This window comes from Thamnophis sirtalis, unplaced genomic scaffold, assembly GCF_051295495.1.
Source record: "Thamnophis sirtalis isolate CommonGarterSnake01/CBP01778 unplaced genomic scaffold, rThaSir2_p1.2 scaffold_3, whole genome shotgun sequence".
Lineage (NCBI taxonomy): Eukaryota > Metazoa > Chordata > Lepidosauria > Squamata > Natricidae > Thamnophis > Thamnophis sirtalis.
Genome location: NW_028261383.1, coordinates 115,106,213 through 115,127,990, shown reverse-complemented (window position 1 = coordinate 115,127,990; position 21,778 = coordinate 115,106,213). Strand labels below are relative to the sequence as shown.

The window sequence follows — 21,778 nt, the reverse complement described above, 5'->3', positions numbered from 1 at the left end:
TTTTTTTCCATTTGTTTTGTATATCAGATTCGTTAGTAGTGAATCTACAAGAAATCATTTGCGCCTAAACTTTGGAAGAGTTCTGCCAGTAAATCACTGTTTCCTCTAAAAAATAATATGTATGAATCAATCCACATGTTTTCAGACCTTCAAGGAACTTTAGGGGAGGGGAAACTCCAATATAATCCAAATAAAACTTCCATGCCCATAATGTCATTATAAATAAAGTATTCAATACTTTTCTTCAGCCCAGCCAGCCCATTTAAATTATAGAGCCCTTAAGAGAGATCTAATGTTGAAGGAGGCCTGCCAGAACAGAGTGCAACCCCATTTTTAATACAGAAAATCTAGAATTATAGTGTTCTCAGTCATCTCATTAAACAGATTCTAGAAATGGTCTTGAAGAGCTCAAGAAAGGGAGAACCCACCATTTCTTAAAGGATTTGTTTTATAGGACAAACTGCTCATTGTGAAGAACTTTTTTCTCTAATGTTGAATCAAAATCTATTCAGCTGAAGTCAGGCGTTCCATAGAGTCCCGGGGCAGAAGATAACTAAGGTTCTTCTTTGTGACAGCTCCTGAGGCATCTAATCCCTGCCTAGGAATTATTACGCCTAGACAGCCATATTAGATTAAACACATTTTTATAGGTGAAGATTTTCAGGTGATGTGTTGAGCGATGGGTGTATTGATTAAGAGTTAAGCAAGTTGCTGGACTTGAATCAAGGGCACCCAAAAGTCAAATCCTCACTCAAGTATGAAGCTTACTGGGTAATAATACCAACGACTCTTTCAACCTTATTGGGGAGTGGTCTAATTGGGGAGATGGGCAGAAAAATAAATAAATAAATAAATCCAAACCTTACCTAAAAAGGAAATTGTGGAAATACAATTATAAATCTTCCCCCTAGACATGCACCCCAACTATTCATCACCAGCACCATTTGAACTAAAGATGATAAGAAGTGACTGTTAAAGAAAGGTGACACCATCTTTTAACTTTGTGCCCATACTTATAGTTTGCCTCTTCAATTTTGCTTTACTGATAATTAAATTATCTGAAGTAGCATCGTTTAAAAATATTATTTTTTTAAAATAACCAAAGTACAATCAATCACAATAAAGAAAGAGGCTAAGGGGTTGGAATTCTGCATTGTGCGCCAATTCCAAAAGCAGTTGGAGAGTTATCATTATTATTTTTTAATTAATGCTCATGCACTTAGAGGTTCCTGGAATTTAGCAAGTATTTGTTCCTTCAGTACACTGACAAATTCTTCCAAACACAAGACACATTCGGAAATACGAGAACCCCCAGAGATTTAACAAACAGTCCAAATTCTGCCATCACAATTCTACTGCAATCCTTTTCGCATCTGCTATTTCCATTCGCCTGGAATTGTGCCAGGAGTGGGCAAACCCAGAAAACGGTACCCTGGTTTCTCCTGTATTACTCAGATCTCGTCAGATCTTTTGGTGGTGCAGGTTGCCTGTCACTTCATTTCAATGAAAGCACACGTAACGTTTGGAGATCTTTCGACAGCGGGGAAAATGGGAGGTTTTCCCTCCTTTTCTCCAGTATTCGATTTAAGATGAAGTGAAGACTAAAATCTGTTATTGGCGAAAAGGCAGTACCTGAATTCGCCATCGACCTGACACGCCAAGGAATGATCTCCCCTCCCCACATTCCCTCCCCCCCCCCATGATGGCATGTAAAGACCGCCGCTATCTCTAAGATAGAGCCTTATTGGCGCAGTCAAACTTCCACGCCACAGTTGCTCGCGGGAGCACTTTCTGGGCGCCTCGAGTTCAGTCCGCAACTTCATGCCAAACGCCTTCCTCTTTCACGTGTGACAAAACAGCCCCCACCCCCGTTTCACACTCTGGGAAGAAAGAAGTCTGCCGGCTCAGCTTGGAGGCGGTTACGCCGGTCCCATTCCCGCCTCTGAGCAAGGCTTCTTGTCGCCCTCAGGCGAGACGGAGGAGAGCCCTCAGCGCAGCCGTGCATCCCGAAAAGCGTGGCTCTGTGTGTAGGATCGGAGCGGGACTGGGGTCTTTGGGCCTGGACTGGGCTTAAGTGGTCAAGATCAGGCTCCCTCTCACATCCCACCCCATCCTACCCCGAACCCACTGCCTTTCTCCGGCCTCTGGCTGCACGGGTTGCGATTTCTTCGCAAGGGACCGGGACTGGGCGGGCCGAGGGAGGCGGTGGCCACTCCTCTTGAAGCCTCTAGCTGTCCCCGCCCGTTCAACAGCAGCAGCTCCTCTCCAGCCCGGGCGTGCAACAGCGGCGGCGCAGGGAGCTCCGGCCAGTGCGCGGCGACACGGATGCCCAGCGCGGCGCCTCCGCAGTGCTCCCGCTCCGCCCCGGCATGGTAAGTAAAGGAACGAATGCATGCCGACTTGGGGACAAGGGCATTGGGCGAGAAAGAGAGAGCGAGAGAAAGGGAAGACGGGGGGTACTGCAGTCCTTGCTAGCAGCCAGGTTCTGCTCGAGCGTGGCTGCTGTCCGTGGTGCTCCGTCTCGCCGGGGATGGTAGCGAGGGAATTCCCACCCCGAATTGGTATCCGAACAGCTTCGTTCGGCTGGCGCTAAGTCCCGACGGCGTAGCAGCCATTTCCCGCCCCCTCTTCTCCCTATGGATCCCGGTCTGGGTGGGAGGATTCTTTTTTTTTTTTTTTTTTTGGTCCCTGCCCCAAAGAGACCTTCTGCGCTTCTTCTGGACAGTTCTGCCTCTTCCCTCCCTCCTCAATTCGGAGTCATAGTAGGCCCCCTTGGGGGCAACTCCGGGATCCCTTAGCACTGTCCCAGCTTCTTTCTCCCGATTCATTTTTGCCTGGGCAGGTAGCCTCTGATGTTTCCTTCTCTCCTGTAGCCCATCACTGGAGGAGCTGTGACAAGGAGGTTGGGACTCGGAGAAGAGCCCATCTTTGCTCTGAAGCAGCCGAGTAGTGCCTCTTGTTTCTTATCAGGATGAAGTGAAGTGCCAAATTGTTCCTCTTCAGTTCCATGGAGTGGCAGGACCGAGGTTCTTGATTGGACTGGGCTGGGCAGAGCCCCCCACCTCCTCTAATCTGCTCTTTCAACTCACCATGGGGTGGAGGCATCTCCTCTTGCTTCTACCATTTGTTTTGTATGTCCTGACACTACTTCTGACCACCCAGGCAGCTGGGCCCCCACGGACGCCCAAGGGCAACCGGACACAGGGGGCAGGAGCCTCCCGGAGACCTTACAAGCCAGCCAAGGAGCAACTGAACCAGTCCCTAACCAGCACGGCCCCTTCTTCTGTGCAAGCTGGTGGCGGAGGAAGCCATGGACGCAGTCCTGGTGTAGGGCCAGCAAAAGTGCCCTCCAGCAGCAGCAGCAGCAGTGCAGGCATTTCCAGCCCAGCGTATGAGACATGCATGGGTTACTATGATGTGAGTGGGCAGTGGGACAAAGAGTTTGAGTGCAACAATACTCAGCAGGATTTTCGCTACTGTTGTGGCACCTGCTCTTTCCGCTTCTGCTGCAACAAGCGCTCTAAGAAGCTCAATCAGGAAAAGTGCCGAAATCAGGACCCCCATCCTAGCACATATCCTATGACCCCTGCCACCAATAATAATGGACCTGGAGATACCAATGGGTATGACCCTAATGAGGACAACACAAATGCCACCGTCTACATTTCATGTGGGGCCATTGCCTTTGTTGTCATTGCTGGCATTTTTGCTAAGGTGGCATACGACAAAGCACGACAACCACCACAGGAAATGAACATCCACAGGTGAGAACAGAGTGTGGACCCCAGTACCTTTTTTCCACTTTCCACAACCTTGAGCAATGAGTGTGTACTGATAGGAGTGAAACATTCTCAATCCAAATACTATCATCCTGTGACTTGGGGAGAAATCCCCTGCCTCACAGAAACACCGCTGCTTTTCCCAGGTTGGCTTATGACAGTAAACCCCACTTTACTGTCTTATAAATGGGATGATTGAGTTTCTAGTTCCTCTGTGCAATTTGTTCTCCTGTGGGAAATGAAAGGAGTTTTCTTTAAGATACTTGAGACATTGTCACTTGCTGTACTTCATGGATCCTTGTTTCCCTAGAGAAACAAATGTGCAAAACCTCATACAAGTTGTCTCACCTCCTGGTATCATGGAGATTCTCATTTCTTTTGCTCAGAATTGGCATGGTAATTCTCGTGTACCAGCCTTGCCCAGCTTAGCATCCTCCAGAAATTTTGGACTAAAACTCCCATCATCCTTACCCAATATAACATGTTGGTTTCGATGATGGGAGATTTTGTCCAACATATTTAGAAGGTATCGGGTTAGGGATAGCAATTTTACACCATACTGTTCTACTCCTTCTCTTTTTATTAATAGGAACAATTGAGAAAAGTACATTTTAATATCTCTCTCTGAAAAAGGTGATATTATTAGCAATAGATATGATACTAATCCTCCTATTTTTCGTAAGTTCATAGAATTGTAGAGTTGAAAGAGACCATGAAGATCATCCTAATCTGACTACTTGCAATGTGCAAGAACATCCCAAAAGCCTCTTTGAGAGGGGCCCTCTTTGAGTTCAGCCTCTTCTAAACCCTGCCAAAGATGGAAAACCCACAACTTCCATATATAGACAATTGTTACAGTGAGATAAATTATTATATATCATAAAGTTGAATAAAGATTCAGGTTATGGTAAATTTTTACTCAACGTTTCTTTTGAATCAGGGAGGCTGAAGAGGAAAGAGTGACTTGTATCAGAAACTCAGCTATCTAAAACCTGATACAGTTTGAAGAACACCCTCTAAATAGAAGGTGTAGGTGGCTGAGTTCTGTATTAATAACTAAAATTATTTAATAGCCCAATTATCACAACCATCCAATAAATTTGGAGACCTTACTCCATAGGTTTTGAAAAAAAATATTATCCTATGATTTCTTAAAAATTAAGCTTTTTAAATGTTTTAGCTACAAATCTCTTAGGTGAGGTCTGAAATTGACAACTTTTAACAAATGTTAATCTTTATTCTATTTCTATTTTCATACAACCTTGAAATCTGTATTTACCTTTAGGCACTAACATTAATTTATTTTACCCTAACAACAAAGCACAGAATTACATAACACCAAGCATGCTTAAAATAGGGAAAGAGTTGTTCACTTTTATATAAACCTTTCAAAGCTTTCTTTCCCTCAAAGAAATGGGGGAAATGTCTCATTCTTCATTGCAATACATCTTTGTACCATTCTTTCTAAAACCGCGAGAATTAGATTCTGTGTTGTTTTGTAGCTTTCAAAATAGTCCAGACTGCTCTCTTTGGTGTTCATCAGACACCTTTTTATACAGCTACAAATCTTACAAAGGGTTTTCCCATTTCCCCTCTTTTAAAATTTGTACCTATCGCATCTTCCTGTTAAACACTCAACAGTTTTTAACCCCCTTTCCCAATTGATGAAACTGCACAAAAACATTCTGGACTATTTTCTACAAGTTCCAGCTATTTTTCCCAAGGTTATAACACTTTCCCTATATTTTTAAATCCTTACTTAAGATTCTCTTTCCTCCTCTTTAACTCCTGGTAATTTTGCATCCTCCTCCACTGAACCAACTAAAAGCATGCTTGTACAATTGCACATTAACTTTCCCCCCATTCCTGACTTCTGCCTGGAACTTTCACACTTCCTGTGGTGCCTGATTTTCTCCTGCACTCTTTGTCCTGCTAGTTTTTGTTTACTCTAAGTGCTATAGAAAGTGGAACATTTCCTCCTTGCACTTCTAAAAGGATTAATCTCTTTTTCTAAGCCAGCTTCTTCTGGAGAGGAGACCATGTCATTTTTAAAAAAATTTCTTCAGTAGTTAGAACTACTAGGAAGTCCTGCATATTTCTATTTTAAGCTCATTGGGGCATTCTAAATTAACATTTGAATGATTAAGGTGGTCTTTGGTACTTTTTTGGTCTTTAAGTATAATAACAAAAGAAAACTACTCACTCTCTGTGCAAATGTTGCATAGAAGAAATACGTTTTAACTGGGAAAAGTCAGATACCCTTCATTTTACCCCTGTGAATGACAAGTACTCTTGCATCTGACATGAATTGTTGAGATGGGGCTTTCAAATGTAGGATTTGGGGTGTATGTGTCACTCAAGTGTAAGTAAGCTAATTTGTAGTGAGCAATTTTTTGAAAATATGTAATAGAAGCAATCATGACAGAGAGGAGCAGCTGCCTTTGCATGATTATCTTTCATTTAAATCATCAATTAAATATTGTGTATGCTGAAAGACTTGACACCAGCTTATTAAATGAAAAGCAAGTGTATTTTACTCAGTGCATAGAATACAGTATCAGCATTCTACTCAGTAAAATCCCAAGCAAAACTACAAAAAAGCCCAAATTTATCACATCTATTCCCCACACCACCCGCTGCTACATAAGCCAATCTGGAAAACTTGAAAATATTATCTCATTTTATTTTTCTCATTTACTCACTACTATATTATATACAATGAAGGCAACTCATCAGCTGGTATGCACACTGAATCACATTTTTCTGACATCTTAAGCTTTGCATGTGAAGGGTTATGCTAAAACTGAAATTTAATTTGAATGCACTTGGCTGTTAGTCAGTACCTTATGAGTACTGGCATGCTTGCATACACACAAATACACACAGAGACACACACGTCCCATATACATACATGCACATAGTAATAATATTTAAAACTTCTGTCAGCAATACTATGAAATACTACTAAATACTATGAAATATTATTGCATTAAGTTCAGTAAATATGAGGAAGAATTGAGAATATTGTCTTATGGGACTTAAACACCTCTTTTTTCTTTCATTAATGCTTTTGCTAAGGTCAGCGCATCTCAGGCATTCTTGGTGAATCTGGAAATATATGTGTGCTCCTCTTTCCCATATTTTTTATGATGCCAGTAGCAGTGGCATTACAAAATCTCTCATTGAAATCACATGAAGCCTTATCAGCCCTGTCTAAACTCCCTCTTGTCATTTCTATTCTTAGATGTTCTTTTCACTTTTAAAATATGTTTTTAAACGCTGAAATAAATGACTTGTATGGAGATCAAGGATCTAAAGAAATGAATAACAATTGTGTTTTTGAAAAAAAATAGATACAATGTGCAATACAAAACAATAGCAGAGTTGGAAGGGACCTTGGAGGTCTTCTAGTCTGACAAATGGCTATCCAACATCTTCTTAAAGACTTCCAGTGTTGGGGCATTCACAACTTCTGGAGGCAAGCTGTTCCACTGATTAATTGTTTTAACTGTCAGGAAATTTCTCCTCAGTTCTAAGTTGCTTCTCTCCTTGATTAGTTTCCACCCATTGCTTCTTGTTCTACCCTCCCTCTTCTTTGTGGCAACCCCTGAGATATTGGAACACTGCTATCATGTCTCCCCTAGCCCTTCTTTTCATTAAACTAGACATACCCAGTTCCTGCAACCGTTCTTCATATGTTTTAGTCTTCAGTCCCTGAATCATCTTTGTTGCTCTTCTCTACACTCTTTCTAGAGTTTCCACATCTTTTCTACATCGTGGTGACCAAAACTGAATGCAGTATTCCAAGTATGGCCTTACCAAGACATTATAAAGTGGTATTAACACTTCATGTGATCTTGATTCTATCCCTCTGTTTATGTAGTCTAGAACTGTGTTGGCTTTTTTGGCAGCTGTTGCACACTGCTGGCTAATATTTAAATGGTTGTCCACTAGGACTTCAAGATCCCTCTCACAGTTACTACTATTGAGCAAGGTACCACCTATACTGTACCTGTGCATTTTGTTTTTGTTGCCTAAATGTAGAACCTTACCCTTTTAACCATTGGATTTCATTCTATTAGATAGTGCCCAATGTTCACATTTGTCAAGATTTTTCTGTATCTTAAGCGTGTCTTCTGGAGTGTTGGCTATTCATGCCAGCTTGGTGTCATCTGTAAAATTGATGAGTTCCCCATTTATTGCCTCATCCAAATCATTGATGAAGATGTTGAAGAGTATTGGACCTAAAACAGAGCCTTGGGGTACTCCACTGCATACTTCCCTCTATGTAGATGCAGTTCCATTGAGGACTACAAGTTGAGTGTGGTTGGTCAGCCAGTTACGAATCCATCTGGTGGTGATGCTGTCCAACCCACATTCTTCTACTTTATCTAGTAGTAGGTTATGGTCTACCTTATCAAATGCCTTACTAAAGTCCAAGTAAACTATATAGATGGCATTCTTCTGGTCCACTAATTTTGTCACTTTGTCAAAGAATGCAATAAGATTAGTCTGGCATGATCTGTTTTTGACAAACCCATGTTGGCTTTTGGCTATTACTTTGTTTATTTCTAGGTGTTCGCTAATTCGTTGCTTGATTATCTTTACCAGAATCTTTTCTGGTATTGTGGTCAGGCTGATAGGTATAGAGTTTCCTGGATATATTTTTTTCCTTTTTTGAAGATGGGAACCACGTCAGCTCTTTTCCAGTCCTCTGGCAGTTCCCTGGCGCTCCAGGATCTCTGAAAGATATAGTTCAATGGTTCTGAGATCTCATCTGACAGTTTCTTCAGAACCCTGGGATGTAATCTGTCTGGTCCTGGTGATTTGAACTTGTCTAGGGTAGAAGGTGCTCACTTACCATTTTCTTCCCTATTTCAATTTGTGTTCCTAATCTGATTTTTGTAGTGCTGTTTTTGATAGGTTGGACTGTTTTATCCCTTCGTGTAAAGACAGATGCAAAAAATGAGTTAAATAGTTCTGCTTTCTCCCTGTTGCTTGTCACTTTCTTGCCACTTTCTCCTAGCAATGGACCAATTTGTTTCCCTAACCCTTTTCTTGTTTTTAGCATGTTGGACGAAGCTTTTTTTTTTGTTGTTGTTATTTTTTATTTTTGTGGCAAGCTTTTCTTCATTGTGAGCCTTAGCTTTCCTTACTTCATCTTTACAGGCTCAGGCTATTTGCTGATATTCTGCCTTCGTTATGTCCCCCTCTTTCCACTTTTTATACTTAACTTTTTTTGTCTTTCAATTTGTCAGAGAGTTCTTTATGCAGCCATGCTGGTTTCTAGATCTTTGGAAGCGTGGATTTTTAAAATTATTACAGTACAGAAGATGACAAGAGATTATATAGTTCAGAGACATTTAACCTACATTTCATCAACTTTGGTACATCTATTTAAATACTAAAAGCCATTTACTTACTAAGGGAATGCATGGTATATCACAGGGTGTTCAACTTTTGCCAGCAAAAAAAAATATTCAAACTTGTATAGCATATCAAGGTCCATACTTCAAAAGCACAAGTTCTTATGACTTGAGTTAAGTAGATATGTTAACATGAGTTGCAAAAAGTAAGATTGTAAGGACAGTTTGGATATTGCTAACTGGTAATTTTTCAAATTCTAAAGAATCTATTTTGTCCCTTCAAATCTCTTAAAGCCCATTCTGGGAGCTGCCAAAAGAATGCTCATAGTTTCTATGAAGTCATGGACCCTACTTTTCGCATATGAATATATTTCTTATTTATTTTAAAAAGAATGAACTCATGTATGGTCAGGATCATATGTTCTTAAGATTGAGATGAGATTTCCATACTTTTTAGCTTTCAGTTCTGTGCAGGCTAGTTATGTCTTGGGATGATCAAGCTGGGAGGAAAAATTGGGACTAATGGAAATACATTCTTCTCCAAACATACTGGTCACTTATATTAGGCTAAACTTAATTTATGGGACCAGGTACTCTTTTTGCAACTATAAGCTGAATTTTCAGAATTGAGGGTATAGTAAATAAACTGCTTGCCACAAAGGGAAATCAGTGGCTTTGGATTAAATAACTGATTTTAGGTGAGTTGATATTTTCACTGATTTCAGAGAGAATACAATCAATTCTAAATTATAATGGATATTATATATATATATATATATATATATATATATATATATATATATATATATATATATATATATATGTGTGTGTGTGTGTGTGTGTGTGTGTGTGTGTGTGTGTGTGTGTGTGTGTGTGTGTGTGTATGTATATGTATATGTATATATATATGTATATATATATATATATATATATATATATATATATATATATATATATATATATATATATATATATATTCATTCATTCATTCATTCATTCTAAGGGCATATATACGGTAAATACTATAATGATTCTTATTCTTATTTAACTCTAGGGGAACAACGTTAGCTCAGTCTGAAGGATTTTAAGTAAAGGCCTCTTATTGTTGGAGACATAACTATATAGTGATAGGACCAATATTGCTGGCAGATTTTGTGAGATTCACAGTTTCTAAGAAAAGTATTATTGTGTGCCATAAAGAAGCAGCATGTTCAACATTGAATGGTATCATTGTCCGCTGACAGTTCTGGGTGACTTTTTGAAATGTTTAAGATTAAGAACTGCTGATATTAGTCTGTACGCACATTTTCTAATATTTCACTTTGTCATTTTTTTACGTATAAAACATAAAATGATACAAGTGTTGAGCAATGCGTAGGTTGGAGTTTTGAATATATAGAGAAAAGCAGTGAAGTGTGGGATTAAGAACTAAGATTTTTAATATTATTTTTATAGAGGAAATAACACAGTGAAATAAGGTATAGTAAGTAAATGGTACAATGACATTGTAATTGTGTGAACTGATCTATCACAACGATAACACAATTTAAATTGCTAATTTTAGTAGCAGAAGCACAATTATGTACCTGACTTATTCATGTGGGTAAGAGTAAATATTTTCATACTGTTTTAACAAATAATAATACAGTTTTTTTCTAGCATTTGCTAAACTGTCTCAACTATTTGTTATATATTTTGAAATATCCTTCAGCCTAGCGCTGAAGGATAAAAATGACACAATGCTTCTCATTTCAATGCCAGCAATTGAACAGTGTTCTGCATCACACATAGAGATAGCAAAGTAGCTGAGAGCACACAGGACAGTGTGAAATATTTAGGACTTTGCTTTGAATACTTCATTACTGGTCCCTAGGAACATCTGTTTGAGGCAGCCATCTTGCTCAGGCTAAACTTGAGTATTTGCTATGGTTACTTTGAAAACAGTCATAGTACGTTTTCTTATAACTATCAAGGTGCACTTTTGAATCTCATCTTGCTTTTGTTCTAGGATTTGTTCTACCATTGAATCTTGCACAGAATCCTTGGAATTTGTTTTCTTAAACTTGAACATTCTCATCTTTAATTTGTTCTAGTGCCTAGACTTGGATCCCATCAATGATGCCAATTAAGACACAGAGAGAATTGTGAAGAGGTTCATTGCACTCCTCTTTCTCCCACCTGAGAGAATTGTCTCTTGCTTTGATAACCATTGTCTCTATTGTTTAACCTTAAATGTTTTTGTTCGGGTATTCTTTCAGATACTGCATAAGCAAAACAACTTATTTTGCCTCTATGACCAGCTTTCAATAGAATTACAGATGTTTATTCACATTGTTATACAAAGATATAGTGCAAATATATATAGGAACATGTACAAATCAATCCATGGCAACTATATAATAACATTGGTAACTGAATGATGACAACATGAAACCAAATCTGATGAAAATCAGCCGATGTAGGAAGTCCTTGCTTAACATCTACAGTTAGAACTTCTTGCTATGCAACACAGTTGTTAAGTGAAAAAACATGATTGCAATGGACTTGTGACCTCATTTCTCCCACAGCCATTAAGCAAATCATCTCACAGTAATTAAGTGAGATATCATGTGACTGTGACTTGTGATTTCACTGCCAGGCTCTTCATTGACTTTGTCAGAACCTGGCTGTGACATATGCAAATAGTAATCACATGACCATGGGATGCTCTATTGGTTATAAATGCCCACTGGTTGCAAAGTGCCTGAATCTCAATCATGTGACCACGGGGATGCTGCAGAGGACATAAATGTGAGGACTGATTGCAAAGTTACTTTTTCAGCACCATTGTAGCTTCATTTATTCTACAATCTCAAGTTGTAACGGTCACTAAATAAGACCTAAATAAGTTAAGCGAGGACTACCTTTATATGATAAATTTGGCATTTTGATGCACAAATAATAAATATTGGATTACTGTTGGTACATACTTGTATTTTATCATATTCCTGCATCACTTAACAATAAGATATGACCCAGATTTCAGGTTTGGTACTGATGTGGAATAAACACATGCTCATAGAGTTTTCATACTTCAAGTCTTTTCCTGAAATGTGTCAGCTGTATTTCTTGCTGTCTTCCAAGTCAGTACCTAGATTATTTCCCTATTCTTCTGTTACAACGGGATTCCTGTTGTAACTCTTACTTGTGCTAGCTTCTGTTTCTGAAATTTCTCTCAGATCCAAATCTTCTCTCCCCATAAGCTCAGTCTGTTTCAGTTTACATTAGTTTGCATCTGCTCTAAGGCAAATTAAAGATCATTTTATAATAGATGTGCACTGATATCCCTCATTACACTCCTCTTGCACTGTCAGGAATTTTGCTGGATGTCTTACATCACACATTATTTCCAGTTGACATTCAGATATGAACCTATATGAGTTCCACCATCCCAGATTCATTTACTGTTTGATTTACCTACGCACTTTGTGGTATTCCTGCACCATTTGTTTGCACACTTGCAAATGTATTGGGCATTAATAACTAATCTCATTGGTTGCTGAGGTATATAATACTCTGAAGATTTGTTTAATGCTGCTACTTATTTGCTCTATCCAATCAGTGACAGGTAGTCAACTTATCATCATCATCATCATCATTTTAGCCACCATCCATCCACTACACCACGGGTGTCAAACCCATGGCATCACATTGCCATCATGTGATGTTTCATGACACTTTTCCCCTTAGCGGAGCTGGGATAGACGTGGCCTGCACGTGACACATCTGGTCTGCAGGCTGCCAGTTTTGACACCCTGCACCACCAGATAAAGTCCTCTTCTGTATGTTATCCAACCAATACCGTCCTGAGCTTTCTTTTGCCAATTGGGCTTGCAATACTTGCTGATGTCTTATTTTGCAATACTTGACGATATCTTATTTTATCCATCTTATTTTAGGTTTCTTTTCATAGACACTTTTATCAAGTGGGATCCATTCTATGACTGCCTTGGTCCACCTGCCATCAGTTCTTTGCAATGTGACTAACCTATTCCCATTTCAATTCTTTTACTCTCTGGATGATATTGTATGCTTTCGTTTGTTCCCTAGTTCATTGTGCAGGTCTTTCTATCTTGACATTCTTCAGCATTAGGTCTGCTGACTAGAGCTGATGGAATTGGAGTTCAACAATATTTTAGGGGCCCACATATTGTTCATTCTGGCTTTAGTTATTTAGATAATATACATCATGTCTGAGGTATTATTTCACATTTGGGTATTAGCTTCAGGTGAGATATTGGTAATTAGTGGATGTTGGTCATGTTTCTGTGGCCTAGATCAGGACATGAAATGCAAAACAAAATCTGTGGCTATCTATATTTATTTTTGGGGGGTGGGGTTGTAAGCAAGAGGAATGTGATTCCAGTTTTCTACACATGTACTGCCCACAGTCATTACACTGCTGAGATGATTTTAAATGCCAGCTGTGTTTTCATTTCTGTCACTAGAATGTAATGTATAATGCTGTTGTGCACTTTAGAATTTGTGTTGTCTTCCATTTAAACAACAATATTTTAATCTATATTCATCCCTCTCCAGCCTTAGTTATCTGAGTCTTTGAACTTGCTTTTCCACAAAAAGACCTTATAAATGCTTTACTTACATGCACGAACGTGTGTGTGTGTGTGCGTGCGCGCACACGCACACAAGCATATGCAAAAAATATATCATGGTACCTCACTTAATGGAAATTGTTCCATTTTCACTGAGTATGTGTAGCAATTTGATTCTCTCATTAATGCCCCCCCATTTTTCAGCCTTTATATAATATGCAGAGGATAGTATGTAGGAGTACGCAGAAGCACCTGATCCACTTCAAGGAGCCTGAACCAGTGCTACAGAAATAACCTCATCTGCTCTAGCTTTGTGTGTGGGTAGTTCAATCCAACTTTATAACCAGATTTGAAGGATGATTCCAAAAAACAGATCAGTCCTCCCACAAGAATACATGGGAAAATCCCAAATGGATGTTAACAATTTTGCTTTTCAACAAAAAGAATTAGATTTGCAAACAAGTTAATGTTCTAGTGGTTAATTTAGTGAGCTAGCTAGTGAGCTCCTTTAAAATTCATTCGATTTTTTTTTAATCTATAGTTATTTTGAGATAGAATGTGCCAACATTTGCAGCTATAGAATCTCTTTCGGTGGATATACCACTGGCAAATTTCAGATAAATTTAAGAAAGTTTTGGGCAAAGTATAAGGGGGTGGTGAAGAATGGTGCTGCCTTTTCCTGAATGTGGAAGCAGCTAATTGTTAGGAGGTGCAGAGAAAATGTAAGGGATAAATTTGCCCCCCCTCCGCCCCCAATAAATTAGTTGCTAGGCTTGGTCTGCTAGCGAATGCAGCTCAGAAACTTTTTAAGGAACTGTTGGGATACAATGTCCTTTGAAACAAAAACACAATCACTGGAGCAATCAAGGGTGGTCCACCTGTGATCTAATTACAAGTGTCATTCCTGATTTAGGAGAAGCTATGTCTATCATTGTATCTACTACTCGTTCTCTCTTCCCTCCATATCATGGAGTTTTATACAAGCAACAAAGCTTAGTTGATTGGTTTTAGCACAGCTGCTGCACCCATGCGATTTGCAAGGTGCTCACATTTTTCAAATTATGTTTCACAGAACCCTGTTGGCTGGATCAGGGCAGGTTGAATACAAGCATTTTTGTTCTAAATTATTTCAGCCTGCCTTGGAACTTGAACTTCTGTCTTGTCTAATGTACACCTCCTGGAATGACATCTGAAAATGTACATAATTAATTAATCACCTGCCTGTTCTTTTAACAGATGGTAAAAGAAACAAAACAGGATTTATCCGTCAGTAATATTTGCAGAATAATTTAATGTTGCACTGCCCTTTTCCTTGTACCTTGTGCCTTACCTACCAAAAATTTAGCTAACAATTTGAAACCTCAAAAAACGTTAGGGAATATACCAAACTTAGAAATTGTATATATGGATTAGTTTTACATACTGTTTTCACAGTCTTCGTAAAATCTCAACAAAGCTGAAGCTAACTGTTGTTAACTTCAAAAGACTTGTTGAACGTTGCAGATCAAATTATGTCTCCTTACTTCTCTATACCTTCTATACCTTATTTATCTCAAATTTGGTGTACTATCAATTCCATATAGATATAGAAATACAGTTTATATCAGTGTTTCTCAACCTTGGCAACTTGAAGATGTCCGGACTTCAACTCCCAGAATTCCCCAGCCAGCATTTGCTGGCTGGGGAATTCTTCAGACCAGTTTACCTGTACCGGTAGTTCCGACCACCAGCTGGGCCTGCCCACCCACCACGGGTGCTATCCCATCGTATATATCTCACTCTCTGGCTCACTCGCCGCGCCTCACCCACTCTACTTACTGCAGTTGCCTGAGAAGGTGTGCTGGAAGTCACATGCATAAAATCCCTGTGCATTTGAAGCCATGTGCAAGTGCTGAAGGGGCGCCAGAAGCACATGTGTGCACACACGCTCACATTTTCGGTTCTGCACTAGGCAAACCAATTGTTAAATTATGTGAAGCCCACCTCTGAACAACACGGTAAATTCAGCGCTTTTCAGAATTAGTCTGATTTGAACATTTATCTCCTCTGAGCCTTCTATCTGATTGATGGCACAATCATTACAAGAATAGTGCTGCTATATACTATATTTTATATAATTGATTCTTGGATGTATACATTACAATGTCAGAAATTGAGGCACTTCTCCTAAGAAAAGCCATAGTTATTAGCTGAAATAAGAGCTTTTTTTATTCCATTTTATTAAGGTTATAAATAAGTCAAGGTAGTGAACTAATACTCCTTTCCCTTAGCAATAGCAGTTAGACTTATATACCACTTCATAGGGCTTTCAGCCCTCTCTAAGCGGTTTACAGAGTCAGCATATTGCCCCCAACAACAATCCGGGTCCTCATTTTACCCACCTCGGAAGGATGGGAGGCTGAGTCAACCCTGAGCTGGTGAGATTTGAACAGCCGAACTGCAGAACTGCAGTCAGCTGAAGTAGCCTGCAGTGCTGCATTTAACCACTGCACCACCTCGGCTCTCTCTCCCTTCCTATTTTCTCCACCACAATATCCCAGTGAGGTGGGTTGAGTCACCCAGCTGGTTTTTCATGTCTAAGGCAGGTCTAGAAATCATATTCCGCTGCAACACAATTTCTATTCCTGCAGTAGGATTATAAGTAGTCCTTGATTTACAACAGTTCACTTAGTGACCATTCAAAGTTAGAATGACACTGCAAAAAGTGAGTTATGACCAACTTATACACTTATGAGTGTTTCAACATCTCCATGGTCTTGTGATTTACATTCCGATGCTTGACAATTGACTCACATTTAACACAGATGCAGTGTCCCGGGGTCATGTGATTGCAACCTGACCCGCAAAGTCAATGGGGAAACCAGATTCACTTAACCACTGTGTTACCCACTTAAGAACTGCAGTGATTCACTTAACAAAAGTGGCAAGAAAAGTCATAAAATGGGACAAAAATCTAACTTAACAAATTTCTGACTTAGCAATATAAATTTTGGGCTCAATTGTGGTCATAAGTTGAGGACTATCTGTATTAAGTGAATGTCTAAGTGAATGTATCATATGGGTGTTTTTTACTGGAAACTGGTCAAGACATTGTAATCATGACCAGGTGACTGAGGAATGCTGCAACTGGCCTTAAATGTGAGCTGGTTGCCAAGAGCTCAAAATGTGGTCATGTGTGGGGTGTCTATGCAGCCTTTGGAACTCTGGACCTGGGTTGTAAGCAGGTTTAGATGGGTTTCTGTCATAACTTAAAACAGTTTCTAAGTGACTAGTTAAGGGAGGACTACCTATATTCCTCACTATTCAGATGAACAGGTCTTTCCCCCCCCTAACAATTAAATCTTAGATATGAAACATTTCTGAAGGTCCCATCGGACATCTCCTGACAGAAAAGCTGGAGGGCAATTGATGACATTGGCATCTCTCAGAGAGGAGCACTTCCTAATTTACCTGGAATTTCAGATGCTATCAGGCTTTCTTATCTTCTTTCCTTGATTCTTTACAATTGCATTTGCCATATGCTTGTTTGTTTTGTTATGATCCATTGTTGTGATTGTTTGAACTCTTGTCAGTCTAGCCCAGTGATGGCGAACCTATGGCATGTGTGCCAGAGGTGGCACACAGAGGCCTATTTGTGGGCATGTGAACCGTCGCCAGCTGCTCCTTGTGTTTCTGGCATGTGCATAGTTTTTGCGCGTACCAGAACCCGGAAACATGAAGATCAGCTGGCCACCTGGTCTTTGGCTTTCTGGCACATGCATGCACACTGGCCAGCTAGTCTTCAGGTTTCCGGCACTCCGGTGCACACAAAGACCAGCCTGCAGGCATGTATGCGCATGCCGGAAACCAGAAGACTAACTGGCCAGTGCACATGTGTGCGCCGGAAAAACAAGTGACTAATGCACACATGTGCACCAGCCAGCTGGTCTTTGGGTTGGTTTCCGGTGCTGGGTCCGTGCATGCATGCATTCCAGTTTTGGCACCTGGTACCAAAAAGATTTGCCATCACTGGTCTAGCCCTTTGACATTTCTGAACCATTGACATGCATGTGCGCTGATGCACAGCCATTAGGAGGATATATTGTAACACAGAAAGAATCACAGACACTCATATGTAAATCTTTTACTTTATTAGAATGCTACGACAAACAATCCATATATGGGTCTTGTCATGTCAGGCTGTGATTCCCCATATCAATCCCTGCGATGTTCCAGAAGTGACATAAGCCTGCCTGAGTCTGGATGGGAGGTAGAAGAGACTGACAGTGGATATAATCTTGAACCGCAAATATTTCATTTCCTGTGACTTTTGGCTAAGGGTGGCAGGCATTCAGGGACTTAGGGTGTTTTTGCTATGGTGATGTCAAAAATAACATAGAAAATAGTGGATAGAATCCCATCCAGATTCAGCTTAAGAGAGCACTGCCTGTGGATAGCATGTTGACATTTCTCTGACACCCGGGCAATGAATGCTTGAATGACCAAAGCAAGGGCACCTGAAGAGGAATACCAGAATGACCAAATGAAGGGCAGACGGCTCAGTAGAATCTGAATGGTCTGAACTCACCTTTTCCCGTTCCATGTCCCAAGGCAAGCTTGTTTTTCAAAGGAGCTGCCTTGCTCTCTGCATAAGTAGCTTCTGACAGCCTTTTTCCTTTTCTCCAGGCAGAATAAAAATGGGAATGTAGGAACCATAGCTACCTCATTAAAGGCCTAATATATTAATTTTAATGAAAGGGCTACTCCGATTTCTGGGAGGGTTGAGTTTGAAAACACATCGGTTAAGATAAGTTTATATTTTAGTTTTATTTCTTCCTGAACTCTTATTTGTAAATCAGGCAATTCTAGCTGAGATGGAGCAATCACTCACAATAATATATGATAGAGAGTCTCAAGGCACTAGAATCCTAATAGGCAATTACTGAGTGCTCATGCCAAGAACTGGTAAGCTGTGAATCTAGAGAAAGAAATATTTTTTTTTTAAAAAAAACCAAAACAAAGCCCTAACTGTAATAGCTGCTCTTAAATCAAATCCAAAGCACATAATGATTTATTTATTTATTTGTTATATATATGGCTGCCAAATTGGAAAGACTCGTGCCAACTTACATTAAATAAATCAATAAAAGCAAACAATTGGAGTGCAAACATGGGGCCAAGTGGGAAAATGTGTATTATTTCAGAGAACCAGAAGTGGTGCCATAGGAGGCAATCTTCAGGATTTTGAAAAATGGCAGTTTAATTGCTAAATGTCCATGGACCATCCTCTCCCTGTCAATTTTTGTAGGACAAGTAGAGACAATTTAAAAATGGTATTCCATAGATAACCAGATCTTGAGATTAGACTGATGACCAGCGTAGGTTCATGAACAGATGTGTCACATGTGCATACCATGGTGAGCCCATAACCAGAGGTGGGCTGCTGTCGGTTCGGACCGGTTCGAGTGAACCAATAGTTCCAACCAGTGGTTGGCCTTGCCCACCTGTCCTGGCACTATCCCATCCTATGTAATCGTGTTTTATATAAAAGTGTTTTTGATGCCACGAGCGTGCGCGGAAGGCGTGCCAACTAACATTTTTAATTCTGGGTGAACCAATTATTACATTATGTGACGCACACCTCTGCCCATAGCTGCTTGTGCAGGTGCATTTTGGGTTATAGCTTAAATCTTGAATTGGTCTTCAAAATTTAATTATTATAATTATATATCTATGTTTATATCTATGGAAACATATATGGCTTTACGTACCTACCTACCAGTGATGGGTTGCAGGAGGTATGCCCCGGTACGGGCGTACCGGTGCCTGCTGGGAGCAACAGGTACCATTGTGGTATGGTGCTCCAGAGGACCCACGCACCCTCCCGTACTCCTTACCTGTATTTTAGCTGTTTGGGGCTTCACACATGGAGCATACAGCACCTGTGCAATGCTCTGCCAAGCAGCTGGAGCATCATGGAGCATCATGGGCAGTAAGTACGCATACACGTGCTGCATGCATTCATGTGGATGCCCAGCCCTGTTGCACCGTACCGGGATCCGGAACCCACCACTGCTACCTACCTACCTACCTAAAATTCCTTTATACTTTTCAAACTATCTTAGGAAATGCTATGCACTTTAGAGTTTTAATCAGGATTCTCAGAGGCTTCTTCAGACTTCCGTAGCTGTCCTGGATGGAAATCATAAAACCGTAAAATAAAATTGATTTAAAATTACATATGTTTAAACATTAAGAGAGAGAAGCTCTGTAGTTTGTAGATGGAAGGCCTTTGAAAGATGTGCTTCTCAACATTAGCCTGAACGAAGTATTTATCAAAGTGTTAAAACAACAACTATTTTTTTGTAAAGCCCTTGTAGCTGCTATGAAAGTTATCTCCAATTGTCTCCATGTGCATGCATATGTACAGGCATGGCAGTTCCAGTGAAAGTGATCGGTGGAGGTACAGACTTTGAAGTATCTGTGCCGTTCTTGCAAAGGATGTGCTTTGTTTAATGAACAGGGAGGTTGCTTCATTCATACAAAGATATTTTGTGAAGTATCTGATTTTTGAAAGCTCCGTACAGTCCTATTCTTTACTACTTGTACCAGACTATTTACATAAGACAGTAAAATCCAAGATTTTTATTGATCAGAATCATAAAAGGGCAAAAACACTGACAATCCCACCGTATACATATGTCATTGCAGCCTTCATAAGTTTGCATATCCATCCAAAACAATGTTCATATAAATCTCAGTGTAGTCAATGGTTTCGGTACCATCATTTTTTTTTCTGTGTGGTAAATGGGATATGAATCTTCGAGAGTACTGCAGCAATGAACAGGATGGAACACATTGTCAATTATATCAGTGCACTTTGGAGCAACTCTATTTAAGCTGTCATAATTAGTTTGGATCTTGGCCTCTAGATGATCTTGTCCAAATTGGCTGCATTTGAAGATAGGAATCTATATCAAAACCAACCTGACTGTCCTATCTATTCAGATAGGTGAAGCATACTCTTAGGCAAGATTTTTTTTAAATCTATCATTGGCATCAACACTGTGTCATTATCAGCCTAGGCCTACACATCTCTTACGCAAATGAGTAGGATGCCTTTGGCTGTTCTAGAGAAGAAGTTGGCAAGATTAAGTCCGTCATTCCTCTCCCTTGCAATTGGGAAGCACCCAGCTGAAATGTCATGTCTTGCGTATGTAGTAGAACAGTCATATATTAAGGGAAAGTATTGTTTTTCTTTTTTCTCCTTTTGGGAGGCACTTCTCTTCAAAAGTAATAAAGGAGAGTGATGTTTGCATTTATGATTCTGCCACAGTGGTAAGCAGAATATTGCAAAGTTAGGAAAAAGATAGCATAGAACTTCAGTTTGATAAGGCTTCAATGTGGCTGAGTTAACTGTAATAACCACAGCTGAGGTCATAACTTAGAATTCTTCTGACACCAGTTCAGTATTCCTTAACTAACTCAGAAAAGTCTCCATGCCTTCAATTATATTATTCATTTATAATTTCACACTTAAGGTGAATATTATAAGGGCAAACAGAGTTAGATTACACATACTCTCTGTGATTTAAGTATCTGTTCTGCAACTCCTACCAATCTTCAGCCCCCAAGATCTTCTTTTTTGCTTCATGGAAACTGGAAAAAAAATCGTAACTTCTTTTTTCATAGATAGAGCAATATGGACATAGTCATATCATACACTTAGTTACAGGATCCTTAGTCACGAGGAATTAATGAGCATATATGCTTGTCTTTCTTAGGATTTGTACAAAATCTAAAATCCAAATTCCAGACAAAACATGACATCCTGATCATGCATTACAAACAGATGGGCGTCTTTCTGCAGGAGGTAACTTTTAGCTCTTCCCAAAAAAATCAGAACAGAGGACTGTTCTAGCTTTGTGAAACAAAGACAGAGATTTTAAAATTAAATGAAGTTTAGTTTTAGTTTTAAATGAAGTATTTTAAAGACTCATAGAGCTTCTATGTTGGAGAAGTACAGTAAGAAATTGTTCCAATAAAAGAGAATATATAGATC

At 39.7% G+C, this 21,778-nt stretch overlaps 1 protein-coding gene across 2 annotated transcripts in view; it reads left to right on the top strand.

Moving 5' to 3' along the window:
* The first annotated feature begins 2,284 nt into the window (after positions 1-2,284).
* The window catches only part of SHISA6 (shisa family member 6), a 334,899-nt gene continuing 315,405 nt past the window's right edge, over positions 2,285-21,778 (top strand). For both annotated transcript variants that reach the window (XM_014058898.2, XM_014058897.2), the window contains exons 1-2: positions 2,285-2,372; positions 2,874-3,764. In XM_014058898.2, coding sequence (XP_013914373.2) covers positions 3,091-3,764 — 674 coding nt within the window. In that variant the 5' untranslated portion in view covers positions 2,285-2,372; positions 2,874-3,090. The remainder of the gene's footprint in view (positions 2,373-2,873; positions 3,765-21,778) is intronic.